At 47.6% G+C, this 19800-nt stretch overlaps 2 protein-coding genes and 1 non-coding gene across 3 annotated transcripts in view; all 3 read right to left on the reverse strand.

Annotated features, from left to right (window-relative positions):
* Positions 1-5095: 5095 nt before the first annotated feature.
* LOC128597229 (ufm1-specific protease 2-like) lies at positions 5096-6465 on the reverse strand. Its single transcript, XM_053607436.1, has one exon. It carries the CDS (start codon positions 6379-6381, stop codon positions 5155-5157), a length of 1227 nt encoding a protein of 408 aa, XP_053463411.1. The 5' UTR covers positions 6382-6465; the 3' UTR covers positions 5096-5154.
* Positions 6466-16188: 9723 nt separating this feature from the next.
* On the reverse strand, positions 16189-16262 carry TRNAT-AGU (transfer RNA threonine (anticodon AGU)). The gene has a single exon. It is a non-coding gene; the product is annotated as a tRNA-Thr (tRNA).
* A 570-nt stretch (positions 16263-16832) lies between these two features.
* WDR88 (WD repeat domain 88) overlaps positions 16833-19800 on the reverse strand; it is a 53458-nt gene continuing 50490 nt past the window's right edge. Inside the window, exon 11 of the mRNA XM_053606190.1 lies at positions 16833-18232. Within this exon, the coding sequence (XP_053462165.1) occupies positions 18032-18232 (201 nt within the window). The 3' untranslated portion in view covers positions 16833-18031. The remainder of the gene's footprint in view (positions 18233-19800) is intronic.

Below are 19800 nucleotides of genomic sequence, written 5' to 3' on the forward strand. Positions count from 1 at the left end.
AGACTGAGGCAGGAAGATCACTTGAGCCCCATGGTTTGAGGTTGATGTGATGCTGAAAGGGACACTAAGGAAGGGGCTTCAAGGGAGGGGGAGGAAAACCTGGCCTGCTGAAGCAGGCAATCTGGAGGGCCTAGGGAGTATGGATGCGCAGTAACCTAGGTAACCAATGACCAATAGAAAAGAGACAATCAATGAACAATGGAAAAGGGCATGCTGCCTAGAGGCTCAGAGAGGCCAATGAAAGACTTGCAGCCAATTTCAAACAGAGGATGGTTATCCAGCTGGAGGCCTTTGCGTCTGCTTTCAGCTCTCTCCCTTTTTCCTCTTCCCAAGAGGCACCCACTTCCAATCTCTTTGCAAGTGCTCTAAACTTTCTCTTTGCTCTTCCTAAATAAAATCTGAAACTTGTGTGGGTTCCTTTTGCTCTCTGTCCATGCTGCCTGTGCTGCTCCAGCTTTGGTCTCAGTTTCCACTCACTGCTGCTTGTGATGACTCCCTCCGTTGAACTTCCTAGTTCAGCCAAGTAATTGAACCAGGTCATCTGGGTTCAGGGAACCAGGACCCCTGACAGATGCCACAGCACTCTACTCAGGGTGATAGACTGAGATTCTGTCTCAAAATAAATAAATAAATAAATTTTAAAAAATAAAAATAAAAATCCCAAATGATTATTCCTTTTCAGTCTTTGATTTATCTTGGCCCCAAACGTAAGAGGTCTCAGTCAAGTCTTGGTGTCCATCCTTACAACATCCTTGTCATGACTGTCCTTGGAACATCTTCTCCCTGCAAGAGTCTTGTATGTCGCCAGTCAGGGAGAATGGCCCTCATTTCATGAAAGAGAAAAGCGAGGTGTGACTCAGCTCCAGTGGTCCATGGCTTACAGTAAGGGGGCAGAGGCCAAGGGAAGGAAAGATGAAAACACTCCTCCCCAGAAGAAAATGCGAAATGCTCAAGGAAGGAGAGACATCGAAGCCCTACAATACTTCTGGCTGTGATTAACACAAAACCCAACACCGCTGCTTTTCCCCGAGAGGACTCTGGCCTGGGATGTGTCCTGCAGCACAGAACAGGAATGTAAAGAGAGACTGAGCCACGTGGGAGCAAGCCAGTGTGGTTTGGGTCTCCCATCCCCGGCCCTCTTCCAGCCCCTGCCCTGTTCTCTGCCCCCAGCACGTTCAGCCTCCTCCAGCCACGTGGCAGAAAATATGGCACCCTACCACCACCTCTATCCCTCGCCCTGCCACCACCTTCGTCACTCACATTACTCAAGTCTACAATGTTGGGGGCCTAACACAGCCACACACAAACCCTTCCCCCTCCTCCTCCTCCTCCTCTCCTCCTAAGACAAAGACACAAAAGATTTGGCTAGCCCAGCTCCCAGAAGTTCGGCCAAAGGATTCTAACTTGCCAAACAAGCTGTGGAATGTGCCCTCCCCCTCCGGCCCCATATAAAAGTGGTCTCTAATGCCCCTGGATGCAGATGCTATCTCTCCACTGCCCCAAGCTGGTTGTCCTTCCCTTTGGATAAATTTGGTCTGAACATCTCCCTGGCAGCCTCATTTAAACCTTTCATACAGCACTTAACACTACACACACATTACAAGCCCGCCAGCAAAATTCCTAATTGTATGGAAAGACTGATTGGCCTAGCCTGGCCTGGTGCCTCTGAGTGACCCAGCCTGGGTCAGGTGTCCGACAGCTTTCCAAAATGCTCACAGGTGATACTCACAGTGGGAGAAAAGAATTCCTCTAGGCCAAGATTAGAATATAAAAGTATGAATTTGTTTCTTTTTCTTTTTTTTTTTTTTGCAGTTTTTGGCCAGGGCTGGGTTTGAACCACCTCTGGCATATGGGGCCGGCGCCCTACTCCCTTGAGCCACAGGCACGGCCCATGAGTTTGTTTTTCTTACAGGAAAGGAAGAGAGTGTGGGGGGAGAGATGAGAGCGAGAAGAAAGCAGAGAGCAGAGAGTGAGAGGGGACGTGGGCAGGAGGGAAAGTGAGAGGATGGCAGCGCGGCTCAAAGCAAGACCGGGAGAATGCAGCCTGAGGTCCAGTGGGGAGCTGAATTTAAGGCGGACGGGGTGGTCATTGCGGCCAAATTCACAAGGTGTTGTGAATGTGAATGCTACAATCTGTGCTTCCTCAGGCAAGAATTGTAGACAGACATTTTCCTGGGTGTTTCCAACCCTTAGGCCTGATTTTCCATCTATCAGGGACACTCAGGAATCACATGAAACTTAAAAGAACAAATTCAAAAAGACAAAGGAGCTGGGGAAATGTAAAGAGAATTCACATTTCCTTTCGGTCTGTTGGGCACCTCCATGGACAGAGACCCACAGGGGTGAGGGGTGGGGGCCGGCAAGAGAAAGCAAGCAGGCAGAGAGATCTTAAGCCTTGCCGAAATACTACGAGTTAATAATTTTTCTATTATTTCTCTATAAAGACCGACCATCTTTACAGTGTCCAGCTGTGGTCAAGGACTAGGATTGTCTGGTCTTGAAGCCCTGGGAATTGGCATTGAGCAGGAGCCATCATAGATATTGCTGTGGGGAGTCCTGTAACTTGCCACAGAACTTAGGAATTGACATGTTTTGGTGTGAAGGTAAATTTTCTATTCATTTGGATAAATATCAGGAGGGAGATTGCTGGACTGTATGGTAAGTGTATGCTTAACTTCCTAAGAATCTACCAAAGCTCACCCAGGCATGGTGGCTCACACCTGTAACCCTAGCTTCTGGGAGAGCAACGTGAGAGGATCCCTTGAGTTCAGGCGTTCAGCCTGAACAAGAGTGAGTCCTTACTTCTACTGAAAATAGAGAAATTAGCTGCATGTTGTGGAGGGTGCCTGCAGTCCCAGCTACTTGGGAGGATCCCTTGAACCCAGTAGTTTGAGGTTACAGTGAGTTGTGATGACACCACTGCATGTTAGCCTGGGCAACAGAGTAAGAATCTACCAAACAAACAAAGAATCTACCAAAGCTTACTCAAGAAGAAATAGATAGGGTGGTGCCTGTGGCTCAGGGAGTAGGGCGCTGGCCTCATATACTGGAGGTGGTGGGTTCAAACCCGGCCTTGGCCAAAAACTGCAAGAAAAAAAAAAGAAGAAGAAATAAATAAGGTGAGTATCACTATATCTTTTAAAGAAATTGAATTTTTATTAATAATTAAAACCTTTCAACAAAGAAAGCTTCATGCCTAGATGGTTTTGTTGGTAAATTCTACCAGACAAATGAGGAAGAAATTGTACCAATTCAATACAATCTTTTTAGGAAAATAAAATAGGAGAGAATGCTTTCCACCTCATTTTATGAGGCCAAAATTATCCTCAGAGAAAAACCAAACATTTTGTAAGAAAAGAAAATTACAGACCAATATGCCACATGAACATAGATGCCAAATTGCTCAGCAAAGTATTAGAAACTTTAGGGCCGGGCGGCGCCTGTGGCTCAGTCGGTAAGGCGCCGGCCCTGTATACCGAGGGTGGCGGGTTCAAACCCGGCCCCGGCTGAACTGCAACCAAAAGGTAGCCGGGCGTTGTGGCGGGCGCCTGTAGTCTCAGCTACTTGGGAGGCTGAGGCAAGAGAATCGCGTAAGCCCAGGAGTTTGAGGTTGCTGTGAGCTGTGACGCCACAGCACTCTACCCAGGGCGACAGCTTGAGACCCTGTCTCAAAAAAAGAAAAAAAAGATGTAACAGTAAATATGTATATACCATATTACTTTTGTGGATATGACTGGTTATGAAGATAAAATCTAGTCTTAATTTATTTGGAGAAATTATACACGTTTATATAGCTAATAGATGGCTATACATTAATCACAAATGAGTTAATTTTAGAATGTAAAGAATAAAGTCTACAATAATAATTATAGATCTCTTCATTAGTTAACCCTTAAAATGCTGTGATCTAAAATAAATTCTTAGCTCAATAACAAGGACATTTTATAAATTTAGAAACGTGATCTAGACATTTGTTCAAGACATGGGTTTATATTATTCTATTCTGTACCATAAGTTATGGTGCTTAGGACAAAATTCTCTTGGTTTCCTGCATTAAAATGAGCTCTGGGAGTCACTGAAAGGGGGGATCAGAGGTTCACATTCCAGCACCAGATGAATCTGATCAGCCCGGCCGTCTCCAGGGCTTGATTCTCGTAGGCCTGGGTTTACTCAATGGCACCTGAGTGGGAGCCAACCCAAGTGCCTGCCCCCATGCCTGCAGCCACCCTTAGCTGCCTGTCTGAGCGACTGAGCTGGAGAAGCTGCTGAGGCACTCAAGAGGAGACGGGGCAATTTGGAAGACCAAGGCAGGAGGAGGACTTAAGGCCAGGAGTTCAAGACCATCCTAGGTAACATAGTGAGATCCCCCTATCACATTTCTACAAAGAAAAAAAACACATTAGCTGTAGACCCAGCTACTCAGGAGGCTGAGTCAGGAGGCTCATTTGAGCCTCCCAGGAGTTGAGGTTGCAGTGAGCTATGATGGCATCACTGCACTCTAGCCAGTGTGACGAAGTGAGACTCTGTCTCAAAAAAAAAAAGGAAGGGAAAATCAAAGAAGAGAAAAGGAAATAGACAAGGTCCTGTTGGGGCATTGGCTGGCTTCCAGAACCCTCCTCAAAGCAAAGCTCATAGGCTACTTCATGCAATTCAGTTTCAGGAAATCGCCACAGCACAGCAGAGTAAGCCCAGCTAGTGGCTGACTCTACAGCCACTTTATTTTTTTAAAAGAATCGATCTCAATAGCCTGCTAATGAGCTCCTCTTGGTTCAAAGAGAAGTGACAGAGCATCTCAGGGTCACGGATAGTGAGGGAGCAAGACAGGAAGGCAGGAACCTCATCCCCCGTAATTCCTACACCTGCCCTTGGCTCCCGTCTCAACGCCATGCCAGCCTGGAATCGCTCACTCTACACCTTCTAAATGTGTGTTTCCAGCCCCCAGAGCACACGGGAAATGGTTTTATACCTAAGAGACATTTCACCTTTGCTGAATTCAAATTGAATTCTGATGAGTGTTTTGGGTTAAAGTATAATGCAATTAACTTTAAGAAATAAAATGTGGTGTGACATGTTTTTATTTTCTTTTTTTAATTAAACTTATTCTTTATTAAATTTATAATACCACTTTACTGCAGCCTTTGACTCCAGGACACTTTAAATAATATTTGGTCGCTGAGGAAGGCGTAAATTATAGTAAGCATCTTTGTTCCAAAAGTCTGGGCCCTTCCATCCACACCAGCCCTTTTCTAAAATAACCTGTAGATCTTCGGCTCCTGTGTAATGTGGATCTAGAATTAGAAATTTTATCTGCCCTGTTATCTCATTCCATGCAACACCAAGTATTGTGTGGGCCAAAATTCCTCCCCCGATCATAACTGGCGTTCCTTCGCTTTGGAAATGATTAGCCAGTTCCCGTCCTTGAGAGGCTATTTCTGAACCTTGGCTGACAAACAGTATTTTTGAAGTTATACCAATCAATTGGTTTAGTACCAGCTGAACCTCAATGGATCCAATCCATTGCCGTGATCCCACAAATGCTGCTGGTTTGTCACCGGCATCAACTAGTGCCATACCAGTCTCCATGTTTGGTGGATTAAGATAAATATGTGGATTTCTTATGTAACCATCTTTGTATGGCTCATCTGGAAAGTGATAAGCATTAGACCTTTTGAAGTAAGGTCTGTCATGAGGGAGATTGAAGAGATCATGTAATTCCTTTCTATAGGCCTGAAGCTGACCATCTGGAATTCCTGATGGATATGAAATTGTTACAAGATTTTTTTTTCCTGGTAATAAAAAGTGCAGTGGTTCAGGGACCACGATAGATGTTCCTTTCATATATTTCAAAATGCATTTTTCCATATCACTTAGTTGACTATGAATCGCGTCAACTAGGAGTTTACGAACTTTTCCCCATGTTTCTTCCGGAGCCACAGATACAACTACATCAACTGGTAAGGTCATATTAACGTAGTGGTGTCCTCCATTTTCCCTTTCAATGATGGGGGTTACAGCTGCCAGAGAGGTTGACATTTCCAGCATAAGATCTATATTTACTATTTGATGCATGTCCGATAACTTTTTGTCTTTCTTTCTCATGAATTTTCGTTTTATATCTTCTTCCTGCTCAAATTGAATAAAGCGCAATATGGTCTTACAAGCAGAGCTATCAGTCAGCTCTCCGGGTATGGTGTTTACATCACTGTGGGGCCATACATACAGTGAACTGTGGCAAATTCTGAACACAAGCGCATTTGAAGAAAGCTCAGTAGACAGATCACACAACATATGTTTTAGTGCCTTCTTGATAAAAAATTCATTAGCAGTAGCTAGCTGAAAAGCCAGATCAAGGCCTCCTCTTATTCTGAAGAGTATATCCATAGTTTTTGTGGTCACCACGTCCGCGACGTGGCAGTGACAGAGGCACTGACGTAGTGCACGGGCTCAGGGGGGCCGGCCCGGAAGTGACATGTTTTTATTTTCATGTTAGTTATTCTTTTAAATTACAAAATAGAATCTCACAAATATCATTTGTAGAAATACTTTTGCCATTAAATTTTGATTGACAAAAATCATCTGGATTGAATGGAGGTGGACCGTGAGGGAAACTGATGAATGACTTTGCCTCTTCCAGCTGAGAACCCAGAACAAGGGGGACCACACTTTCAGCCTTCCCTGGCAGTAAGCAGGTTCTTCTCAGAGGCCACAGGAGGGTTCTTCCCGGAGGCTGAGGCCACCTCTCCAGACAGTCATTACATGTGAAACCTTCCTCTAGAAGCAGTTAGGAAACCTTCGTCTATCTGGAACCCCTCAGTCCAGAATTGGATAGCACACAAACAGTTATGGAACATTCCTGCAACCCTGCAGATGGACAGCTGCCCTGCGGTGAGAGCACCGACCATGGTAAAATGAAGCAATGTTCACTACTCTGCTAAACTCCCTGAGTCCTTCCTCTACTGAAAATTATTTATTGATTTATTTATTGTTTGAGACAGAATCTCACTTTGTCGCCCTTGATAGAGTGCCATGGTGTCATACATAGCTCACAGCAACCTCAAACTCTTGGGCTCAAGTGATCCTCTTGCCTAAGCCTCCCAAGTAGCTGGGACTACAGGTGCCTACCACTCTACTGGGCTATTTTTACAGACAGGGTCTCGCTCTAGCTCGGGCTGGTCTTGAACTCCTGAGCTTAAGCAATCCACTGGCCTCAGCCTCCCAGAGTCCTGGGATGACAGGTGTGAGTCACCACGCCCGGCCTTACTGAAAATTAGTTTGTCATTTATATGTATTACAGATATCTTTTTCCAGTTTGTAACTTGTCTTTTTTTTTTCCTTTATGATCAAGTTATTATTCAATATCCCAATTTGCACAACCCAGAATCTGCCAAAAAATCAAATGAATTATTGACAGTAATGAGAGTCAGGCAAGAAGGATGCTTTAAAGAACCACATTTAAACATCAAAGACACTCCTACACAGCAACCATGTGCAATTAAAAAAGCAATAGGGAAATTATCCTAGTCACCATACCTATAAGTACATCCCGCCAGAAATGTATAAGAGCTAGATTAAGAACACTGTAAACGGGGCGGCGCCTGTGGCTCAAGGAGTAGGGCGCCAGTCCTATATGCTGGAGGTGGCGGGTTCAAACCCAGTCCCGGCCAGGAAAAAAAAAAAAAAGAACACTGTAAACTTGATCAAAGGACTTAAAAGAGAATGTGAGTGAGTGAAAAGATAAAAGAGACTGGAACAAAACTAAAAGGCAAACGACACAGACATAATACTCATCATATCTATACAAGGCAAGGACTGTCACCTAATAAAATGCCACCTACAAATAGATAAGGAAAACAACACATCTGAAATACTGAGCAAAGGAAATTAATAGGTAACTGACAGAAGGGATGCAAATGGCTTTGCAAAACTTCCCACCATGTTGCCAGGCTCCCGGGCTGGCAGGTGTGGAGGAGGAGGGAGGAATCAGAGTGGCCTTGAGAGGACCTTTTGGCAGCAGCTATTAAATACAAAGTATGCACAAGCTATGTTCAGTTATTCCCTCTCGCCTTTGTCCTAGAAAAACTCATGCCCACCAAGAAGCCTGTGTGTGAGGGGAAGGCCACCCTCCCAGCTATATCCAGTGTGGTGAGATTCAGAGACCATCCCAACACCACCCCAACTGTCCACCAATGAGGGAGGAGATCCTCTGACTCATGTGACAACCACAGCCAAGTCAAGAATGCTGACGGTGGTAGACAAGAATGTGAAGAATCTAGGGACACTCACCTGCAAAGGTTTCCAAAATGACCATGTAGATAACGTACGTTTAAAAACACCTGAACTGGGGCGGCACCTGTGGCTCAGTTGGTAAGGCGCCAGCCCCATATACCGAGGGTGACGGGTTCTAAACCCGGCCCGGCCAAACTGCAACCAAAAAAATAGCCGGGCGTTGTGGCAGGCGCCTGTAGTCCCAGCTACTCGGGAGGCTGAGGCAAGAGAATCGCTTAAGCCCAGGAGTTGGAGGTTGCTGTGAGCTGTGTGAGGCCACGGCACTCTACCGAGGGCCATAAAGTGAGACTCTGTCTCTACCAAAAAAAAAAAAAAACACCTGAACTTTGGGGGCTTGGTGCTCATAGCTCAGTGGTTAGGGCACTGGCCACGTACACCAGGGATGGCAGGTTCAAACCTGGCCCGGTCCTGCTAAAACAACAGGAATGACAACTACAACAAAAAAATAGCCGGGCGTTGTGGCAGGTGCCTGTAGTCCCAGCTACTTGGGAGGTGGAGGCAGGAGAATCGCTTGAGCCCAGGAGTTGGAGGTTGCTGTGAGCTGTGATGTGACAGCACTCTACCCAGGGGGACAGCTTGAGGCTCTGTCTCAAAAAAAAAAAAAAAAAAATCACTTAAAATTGATTTGAACTAATGAAAGAGTTCAGCAAGTTGGCAAGATACAAGACTAAGTCGAAAAAGTTTATGTATATGTATATGTTGGCAATTAACAATCTGAAAATGCAATTTTAAAACAGTTCTATTTGTAATAACATAACAAAGAAACTTAAAAACAAACTTAACAAAAGAAGTGCAAAAATGCTTTGAAAACAAAAAATATTGTTGAAAGAAATTAAAGAACACTTAAATAAATAGAAAGATATCCCATGTTCATGAATTGGAAAACTTAGTATTGTTGAGATAGATAACATCTCTTAATATTGTTAAAATAAAATAAATAAAATAGATTCAATAAAACCCCTAACAAAATCCCAGCTGGGTTCTTTGCAGAAATTGACAGACTGATTCTAAAATTCATATGGAGGCTCAGCCCCCGTGGCACAGTGGTTACGGTGTCAGCCACATGCACAGAGGCTGGCAGGTTCAAGCCCCGCCCAGGCCTGCTAAACAACAATGACAACTGCAACAAGGAAATACCCAGGTGTTGTGGTGGGCGCCTGTAGTCCCAGCTACTTGGGAGGCTGAGGCAAGAGAATTGCTTAAACCCAAGAGTTTGAGCTTGCTGTGAGCTGTGATGCCACAGCACTCTACCAAGGGCAACAAAGTGAGACTCTGCCCCTCCCCCCAAAACTAAGTAAAATAAAATAAAATAAAACTTATATGGAAATTCTAGAGACCAAGAATAACCAAAACAATCTTGAGGAAGAACAGCTTTGGCAGGCTCACACTTCCCAATTTAAAAACTTAGTATGGGGCGGCGCCTGTGGCTCAATCGGTAAGGCGCTGGCCCCATATACCGAGGGTGGCGGGTTCAAACCCGGCCCCGGCCAAACTGCAACCAAAAAATAGCCGGGCATTGTGGCGGGCGCCTGTAGTCCCAGCTACTCGGGAGGCTGAGGCAAGAGAATCACTTAAGCCCAGGAGTTGGAGGTTGCTTGTGAGCTGTGTGAGGCCACGGCACTCTACCGAGGGCCATAAAGTGAGACTCTGTCTCTACAAAAAAAAAAAAAAAAACTTAGTATGTAGCTACAGTTACCAAGACAGTGTGTACAGACAGGCACATGGATAAATGTAAGATCAATGAGTTTGAATTGAGAATCCACTAATAAGCATCCGTATTTATGGTCACTTGATTTTCCACGAAAGACCAAAGACCCCTGGGGACAAAAGGTCTTTTCAAAAAATGGTGCTGGGACCATCTACATGGGAAAGAATGAAGGTGGATCTCTCCTGCATAATGTTTACAAAATTAACTGAAAATGGATCTGGAATTTAAACGTAAAAGCCAAAAACTATAAAGCCCTTAGAAGAAAACACTGGAGCAAATCCTTGTGACCTTGGATTTGGCAATAACACACTAGATATAACATTAAAACCACAAGCAACGAAATAAAACTAGGTAAATTTGGCTTAATCAAAATTGAAAGCTTTTGTACTTCAAAGGACACTAAGTATCAAGAAAGCAAAAAGATTCTGTGCCCACTCAGGGACACACACACGAAAGATAAAGAGAAAATTCACAAAATGAGAGAAAAGATTTTCAAATCCTGTATCTGATAAGGAACTTTTATGAGATTATTTAAAGAATTATTACAGCATGATATTAAAAAGACAAATAACCTGGGTGGTGCCTGTGGCTCAGTCGGTAAGGCACCAGCCCCATATACCGAGGGTGGCGGGTTCAAACCCAGCCCCGGCCAAACTGCAACCAAAAGATAGCTGGGTGTTGTGGTGGGGGCCTGTAGTCCCAGCTACTCGGGAGGCTGAGGCACGAGAATCGCTTAAGCCCAGGAGTTGGAGGTTGCTGTGAGTTGTGTGAGGCCACAGCACTCTACCGAGGGCCATAAAGTGAGACTCTGTCTCTTCAAAAAAAAAAAAAAAAAAAAAGACAAATAACCTAATTAAAAATAGACCAAGTAGGGCAGTGCCTGTGGTTCAGTGGGTAGAGCACCAGCCCCATATACCAAGGGTGGTGGGTTCAAACCCAGCCCCCGCCAAACTGCAACAAAAAATAGCCAGGCACTGTGGCAGGCACCTGTAGTCCCAGCTACTCGGGAGGCTAAGGCAAGAGAATCGCCTAAGCCCATGAGTTGGAGGTTGCTGTGAGCTGTGACACCACAGCACTCTCCCCAGGGTGATAAAGTAAGACTCAGTCTCTAAAAAAAAAAAAAAATAGACAAAGTATCTAAATAGACATTTCTCCAGAGAAGAGATATAGGGGGCTGAGAAACATGTCAAAAGATGTTCAACATCACCAGTCACTAGAACAATGCAAATCAAAACTGCCTTGAAAAATGTGGAGAAACCGGAAACGCTGTGGTTAAAGCAGGTAGGATTTTTTGAGGCAGTATAGTAGTTAATGTTTGTGCCAACTTGGCCAGGCCATGAGGTGCCCATATATTTTTATTTTTTTGAGACAGTCTTGCACTGGTCTCTCAGGCTAGAGTGCAGTGATTCATTGTAACTTGCAGCAGCCTCAAACTCCTGGGCTCAAGTGATCCTCCTCCCTCAGCCTCCAGAGTTGCTGGGACTACAGGTGCCCACCATCATGTCTGGCTAAGTTTTTTGTAGAGATGGGGGTCACACTTTGCTCAGGCTGGTCTCACACTCTTGAGCTTAAGTGATCCACCCACTTTGGCCTCCCAGAGAGCTGGGATTACAGGCGGGAGCCGCTACAATAGATATTTTGTTGAGTGTTACTGTGTGTGTGTGTGAGGTGCTTGGGGATGAATTCCTACACAGAGTAAAGCAGCTTGCCCTCTCTACCAGATGGTGGCCTCAACCCAATCAACTGAAAAGAAAAACAAGCCTAAAGGGGGATGAAACTCCTCCTGCCTGCCTGCCTGCTTCACCTGGGACATGAGTCTTCTCTTACCTTCAGACTTGAACTGAAAAATTGACTTTTCTTGGGTCTTAAGCTTGTCAGCTTTGGGACTGGGACTTATCTCATGAGCAGCTTGCCAGAGGCAGGTCTTGGAATGTCTCAGCCTCTAGAATCACGTGAGCCATTTCTTGTCCAAATCTTAGAATAAATCTCAATCTCTGTCTGTCTTTTCCCCCTCTTTCTGTTTCTCTCAACCCCCCTCCCTTTCTCTCTCTCATTCCCAACTTATGGATGGTTCAACGTATTTTTTTTTGACTCTGTGATGGTGCAAAAGTAGCCAGGCATGGTAGTTCATACCTGTAATCCCAGCACTCTGGGAGGCCAAGGAGGGTAGATTGTTTGAGCTCAGGAGACCAAGACCAGCCTGAGCAAAGCAAGACCCCATTTCTATTAAAAATAGAAAAACTAGTTAGGTGTCGTGGTGGGTGCCTGTAGTCCCATCTACTCAGGAGGCTGAGGCAAGAGAATTGTGTGAGCCCCGGAGTTTGAGGTTGCTGTGAGCTATGATGACGCCACGGCACTCTACCCAGAGCACCAGAATGAGACTCTGTTTCAAAAATAAATAAATAAATAAATAAATAAATAACAGTGCCAAAGCAATGCACACTCAGAGAAATCATGCTTTGAGTGCATACACAACCATTCTGGTTTTATTTTGTTTTGTTCCACTTTTTGATGCCCCCAAGAGGGTGCATCCTTCCTAGAAGTACCACAATACCAGGTCAACGTGTGGAGTAGCATTCTGGTTTTCACCTTCAGCACAGTACTCAATAAATTATGTAAGATGTTTAACATTTCATTACAAAATAACCTTTGTGGCAGCATCCGTGGCTCAGTGGGTTGGGTACTGGCCACATAAACCAGGGCTGGTGGGTCCAAACCCACCCACACCAGCTAAAACAACAATGACAACTACAACAAAAAAATAGCCGGGCGTTGTGGCGGGCGCCTGTAATCCCAGCTACTTGGGAGGCTGAGGCAAGAGAATCACTTAACTCCAGGAGTTGGAGGTTGCTGTGAGCGGTGACGCCACAGCACTCTACCCAGGGCAACAGCTTGAGACTCTGCCTCAAAAAAAAGAAAAAAAAAAGAAAAGAACCTTTGTGTTAGCTGATTTTGCCCAATTGTAAGCTAATGTAAGTGTTCTAAGCACATTTAAGATAGGCTAAGCAAAGCTATGATGCTTGATATGTTAAGGATATCAAATGCATTCTCCACTTACAATATTTTCAAATTATGATGGGCTTATGGGGATGTAGTTCCATTATAAGATGAGGAACATGTGTGTATACTGGTGTATTTGTGAACACATATGTATGTGTGTATGTGTATACACACAGACCTATAGGACAGATATTACACTGTTGGTTTTATTTCTCTAGAGAACCTTGACCAATACAGGAGGTGATACAAAACCTTCTAAAAATGAGCTGGGTTATGGTCATGCAACTCTATGAATACACCAAAACCCCTTGTTGGTCTTTTTTTGTTGTTGTTTGTTTTTGAGACGGAGTCTTAGTCTGTCGCCCTGGGTAGAGAGCAGAAATCTCAAACAGAGCAAAATCTTACAGAAATCTCAAACTCCTGGGCTCTAGTGATCCTCTTGCCTCAGCTTCCCAAGTACCTGGAACTACAGGCACCCAACGTGACACCTGGATACTTTTTTTTTTTTAAATGACCTTATTTTATTTTATTTTATTTTTTATTTTTTATTTTTTTGCAGTTTTTGGCTGGGGCTGGGCTTGAACCCGCCACCTCCGGCACACGGGGCGGTGCCCTACTCCTCTGAGCCAGAGGCACCACCTGGCTGCTTTTTATTTGTTTGTTGTTTTTTTGAGACAAGAGTCTCATTTTGTCACCCTTGGTAGAGTGCTGTGAAGTCATAGCTCACAGCAACCTCAAACTCTCGGGCTCCAGGGATTCTCTTGTCTCAGCCTCCCAAGTAGCTGGGACTACAGGCACTTGTCACAATGCCTGGCTATTTTTAGAGACAAAGTCTTGCTCTGGGCAGTCTGGTCTTGAGCCTGTGAGCTCAGGGTAATCTACCATCTCAGCTTCCCAGAGTGCTAGGATTACAGGCGAGAGCCACCACACCTGGCCTAGCTACTTTTTTTTTTTTTTTTTTTTTTTAATTTGGCCGGGGCTGGGTTTGAACCCACCACCTCTGGCATATGGGACCGGCGCCCTACCCGCTGAGCCACAGGCGCTGCCCGGCCTAGCTACTTTTTAGAGAGGAGGTCTTGGTCTTGCTCAGACTGGACTTGAACTCCTGAGCTCAAGCAATCCACCTGCCTTGGAAATGTCAATCAAAATCAAACAACCTGCAAAGAACAAGACAAAACATGAGAAAAACCAAACAATAAACTGAGACCCATAGGAGATGCAAAGAAAGGAACTGTTTCTGGGGCAGGTGAATTTGAGTATTTGGAACAGAGCCTCATGCTGCAACTGCAATTTCTGTAGCTCATTGGACTGTCCTTCTGGGTTTGACATCAGTGAATCCCTGCAGAATTTTTTAAAAATTCCAATGCATCACCCGGTCCCCTCAAAGACTCAGTTGCAATTGCTCTTTAGTAGGCTCCCACATGCAAATGTGTTCACAAACCCCAGAGATTTGTACCCTCAGCTCAGGCCCCTCACTTGGGCCTTGGAACTGGGCACAGTCCCATTTGATCTTCCCCTCACGTGCAGTTTTCATGCAGTCATCAAACTGACTGTCACACTGGCAGGACTCAGTCCTGCACTCTTCCCCTTTGGACCTCCCCCAACCTCACTAAGCCCCAGGCCTCTGTCTATAAAACAGTGGCATCAATTGTGTGGCTGGAGGATGACAACTTAAAAGGAGTGATGGAGGCAAGGACCGCAATCAATGGAAGCTTATTAAGCCAAAGTTGAGGATACTCCAGGAAAAACACATACCACACACAAATAAATACGTGGTTGTTTTTCCATAGTGAGGAAACACTTTGGGAAAAAGGGCAATAGGGCATACAGAAAGAAAGAAGGGGGGGTGGGCAGTGAGACAGAACAGTTACATTCTTGTGAGACCCAGGAAATCTATATTTCACATAAAATAAGGTGAATATTAGATAAGAAAAAAAAAGTATCCATTATGCAGATGTCCCCCCTGGGTAGGTGGAAGAATGTTTGCTCAAGTCCTGTCTCTATTCTGCACCTGGGCAGATAAGCCTGTAATTGGAACCGTACCTGCCTCAGCCTCGCCCAAGGCTTAAGTCTGCTTGCAATATGGAACAAAGACTTTGAAAATGATTAACACCCAGCTTCTTTAACAAAACATACCAACCACTGGAGCAGAGGCCCCACAGACCCAAAGCCAGCACAAATTGGTAACTGCCTTGATGCAGCCCAAAGTTGACCGCTCATAAACATTTTGCCTCATTTAAGTGCCAAAAATCGTGTCCAAGGGTGGAGATTTAACACTCCGATGAAACAGGCAATAGAAGAACCATGATTGCCGGGTGGGCAGCCGCCGGCCAAACTTCAAGGCTAGCATCAAACTTTCTCTCTCTCCCCTTTAAAAGTTCCCAGCCCTTTGTTCAGAGAGCCCATCAGGTTGTTCCTTAACCAGCGATGTCTCCTCATGGTTCCTGCACCGCCCCCACCACCCCCACCACCCCCATCCCCGTCCAGAGCCTTGCCTGTGTAAACTCCTTTCTTTGGTCTCCAGCCAATTTCTATCCACTCAGGACCAAGCATGATTATTACTGCGGAATGAACGGACTTTAGTTTGGGGACCCAGACTTAGGCTGCAGACCCAAAGTTACAGCCTGCATGTCCTTGTTCAGGGAAGGTCGGCCAGGGGGTTCCAGGAGAGTGATGGGGCGGGCGGGCGCGCGGGGGCGGTCCAGTCCGTGCAGACGCCCTTCCCGGAGGATCTGGCTGATGCGCGACGAACTCATTTGCACGACTCAGCAGCCTCCTCCTTTGCAAAAGGAGTCAGGAGGATGGTCCTGAGGTTTTTATTTACAAAGCAGGAGTGGAGCTCAGCAGTCCTCGGAAGGCTGCGGTGGCCGCTTCCTTGCGGGCCGAGCGCGAGGACCCCACGCCAGAGGAGCGCCGGCTCCTGCCCACAGGCGACCGCAGCCGCCGCGCGGACTCCCGCGGGTTACGGAGCGCGGCCCGCGAGCTTCCCACGGCCCCGCGCGCCCGGCCAACCCCGGCTGCCCGCAGCATCCATGCCCCGCCCAGCCGAGCTGAGCTGAGGCCACGCGGGACAGGGGGTCCGGCTATAAAAGACAGCTCAGGCTCCTTCTCGCTCCCTTCAAGTGAGTGGAGCTGGATCAGGACGCAGCAGGAAAAGGAAGGGACAAAATGGAAAGAGCATGGACGCTCGGTTGAGGCACCGCTGGGATTCGAACCCAGGATCTCCTGTTTACTAGACAGGCGCTTTAACCAACTAAGCCACGGCGCCGCCCGCGTAAGTACTGCGAAAATCTCTTCCCTATCACTGGATACCCCGTCGGCCGCGCGCATGCGCATAAACTTTATCCGCCGCAGGCGTACGTACGGTGTGGGTCTGAGTTGACCGCTGTAGCCAAGGCTTAGAACACAGCACGGAAAGCGGAAGCTCGGGTCTCACATTAGGGGCGGGGCCTGGGAAGGCCGGATGCCCGGTCACCGAGTGTCTCCAAAGTGAAGCCCGAACACCCCAATTTGGAATACGCTCCCGGGGGTCCCGGCCTTCTCCCCGCCGGAAGTGGCGTAGTTCCTCTGGCCGAGCCCCCAGCCCGCAGGAGGAGCCTCCCCGGCCGGCAGGGGGCGCCTCCCCGCCGGCGCGTACGGGCCGCCTCTCCTCTGCGTCCGGCCGGGCCGCGAGGGTCCGGCGTGAACCGGGTGAGTTCAGCCTCTCAGTTCCGGGAGCCCGCAGCTTCAGGCGGGCCCCGCTGGCGCTGAGGGATCGCGGGCTTCGGGCCGACCCGCCCATGCTCTCGCTTGCTCCGTGGGGGTCTCCTCACTCCAGCGGGGCAGCCACCTGTCCCAGCACTTTTCAGAGAGCCTCTGGGCAGCAGCAACAAAGCCCCAAATCGCCACCCCGTTCATCCGCAGAAGTTTAAGTTTGCAAAAATACGTGCACAGAAGGTTTCGTTTCACCCTGTGCTATCTGGAACGGCAACCTAAGTGCCATCAGAGGGGCCGACTGCTTGTGATGTCTGGCCGACCTCCTCAGCCCGGGGGACCGGTACACCTGCGTGGGGCGGCCTCAGACCCTGCCGGGAGGAGGGAGGCCACGAGTAACGGGGCTTCTCCGCATGGGGGCCCCAACTGAGGAGAGGGCGTAAGTGGAGCTTTGACCTGTTCATACATCACTCGTGTAAATACATGGATAATATTGCGCAGCCAGCTTGGATGTGAGCAGTCAGCTGGGCTGTGACTGCGGAGGACGGCACCAACCGTGGGACCTGCCCCATAGGGCTTGGGTGCACAATTATTGGATGCCAGACGATCGACACTGCATAAATCAGTCCTGTAGTTAAGTTTGTATAATGGACCTAGGGGCATATTAATAACATTTCAAAAAAAGTATGCCATCTATACATACCAAACGGAAAAGGGGGACCTTCGTCCTAACTGAAAACTTCTACTCTTTCTGAATTCATCTGTGCTGTACGTAGGCATGGACAATCTGGAAATTGAGACATCTAGGGCACAGAGCATGAGGCATCCTGTAATGGAAATGCCACCACCATCCCCTTACCTATCCAGGCCTGCCTCTGCTCTGAGCAGGTGGCCATCTGAGGGCATTAGCCCCAGAGACACCTGCAGTCACTCACTCACAAAGGGAGCCCCACACATCTTCATATCCATTTGACAAACCCTTCCTCGGGAACTGCTGGTGCCAGCCTCCAAGGGTCACCTTACAGGGCAACTCCAGTCCCCAGAATGTGAGCCCATAATGTGTTCTGAAAACGAGACAGCATGTACACCAGGTCATAAAGCCCAGAAAGGACAAAACTGCTTCCAGAATGCACAGGCACACTTGTTTTCCAAAGGAATCTAGATTTATTTTTCATGAAAGCTAAGAATAAAGTTCCACTCCACAAAAATGCTGCAGAGCTGAGCAGACTAGACTCACTCTGGTAGGAGTCCAGCTAGAGCTCTGCCCTGCCCTGTGGGGCTGGCAGGCTCCCTCAGCTGGGAGGGGCCCAAGAGAAAGGTCCCTGCAAAGCCCTGAAACCTACACTACAGGTAGTCTGTGCTACTTGAAGGACTGGTGGCGGTCCAGTCATACTCGCTGTCTATTGATGACCAGTCCTCCCTTGCTGATGATGGACACTCCTCTAGTAAGTCCCTTGCATCTATCCGGCAGAACGCGCATATGTTGAATATTTCAGAAGAGGTATCACCGTCGAAGATGGAGAAAGGCCTCTCACATCCTTTACACTGACATGAAATAATTTAAAAGAGCAGAAAGGAGGCACTGGTCAGAGGGGATCAGGCAGGAAGTAAGAATTCTTTCCGCCATCCCCCATCCAACTATGTTGGAAGAGCACCCCTCTCTGGAATTTCTAAACTTAGAAAGGTAGAAATTGCAGAATTGCAGGCCTCAGAGAGAATGAGCACAGGCTACTTCCCCTCTTGCAGGAACTGCCATCTCCTGTCCCCTGCTGTTGTGGTGCTGAGGTCTGGTGTGATAGGAGGGGGGATGGGGTATCCAGCCCTTTCCACTGTTCTATGTAGACCAGAATTGTGGGACCCAAAGGATGTCCTGACTCCCTGGTGTCCTACGGACACCTCACTTTTTTAGAACCATGAGATGCAAATAGGCAAGATTTCTGAACAGAGCAGAGGTTTTAACTAGGTTGATCCAGGTACTGACCACCCTCCCCCATCCCAGAGCCTGCTTGGCCGAAGAGAGCAGAGAACAGTGAATACGGGCAATGTAGCTCCCCCTCCCCCTTCCCCTCCCCACCTGCTGCCCCCTAATGCAGGAGCAATGCTGCCTGGGACTGGACGGGCATTCCCAGGCCCTGGGCAGAGGTCTCCCGGGGCTCCTTGCTACAGCATGGTCCCCCAAGGAAGAGATAGCAAGGTAGCAGGCCCTGCCCTAGCACTCCAAGCTTCTGTGTTTTGTCCAGTTGTCACTCAAGGGCAGGCAAGGCTGCTGGACAGATGGGCAAGCCCTGCCTCGTGGAGAGCCCTCTGGGAAATCTGACCTTCAGGGTTTCTCGCATTGACTTGAGCAAGTCAAGTGCAGTGGGTTCATCTTTGCTATAGTTTCAGATGCAAGAAGGACATTGGCCCTTTACCTACCTCATCCTACAGCTCATTCCCCCGAGTCTAACCCCAGCACACCAGGAGTTGTTGGAGACACCACAGAGGAGACAGCTCCCAGGCCCTGCCCCAGGTGACCTTTAGGGGACAGGGGCAATCATGCTGTGCAGCTGGTCAGCTTCCAGGGTCTAAGGGCCAACACAGCTGCAAAGGCCACGAGGGCCAGCTGGCCACAAAGACAGATCCATGTGGGTCCAGCCATCACTTCCCTTGTCCTGCAGTACTGTTCCCAGAAGCGGCAGTTCCCAGCCAGACTTTCTGAGAGGAGGCAAGTCTAGTGACTCCATATTCCAAGGGAAGGAGGACTTAAGAGGGCCCAGCTTATACCCCTCAGGCTCTCTGAGCAGTAGCCTGCTGTGTGCACAGCAAGGCCCCACCTGGGTAGGCACTGTGGCCGGCCTTAGCTGGGCCTGGTGAAACAGAAGATGTGCTACCAAGCTCGTGTGCTAAAGGAACATGGGTGTCTGAGCCTCTTACAAGGGAAATAGGGCGCAGAGGCCTGGCCAGGGGGTCTGCAGCTGCATCTAGAGCTCAGGAGGCTCCCACAGAGTCCAGATGGGTATCCGACCATCTCATGTTCTCCAATCCCCTCACTCCTCAGACATACCAGGCCTGCTCCTGCCTTGGGGCCTGTGCACTGGCTGTTCCCTTTGCTGAGAAATTCTTCCCCTAAATGT

The sequence above is a fragment of the Nycticebus coucang genome, chromosome 10, assembly GCF_027406575.1.
Source record: "Nycticebus coucang isolate mNycCou1 chromosome 10, mNycCou1.pri, whole genome shotgun sequence".
Taxonomy (NCBI): domain Eukaryota; kingdom Metazoa; phylum Chordata; class Mammalia; order Primates; family Lorisidae; genus Nycticebus; species Nycticebus coucang.

What these genes read in the sequence shown, in the direction of transcription:
- LOC128597229 (XM_053607436.1), bottom strand. Translation starts at nt 6,381, where the DNA reads ATGGATATACTCTTCAGAATAAGAGGAGGCCTTGATCTGGCTTTTCAG.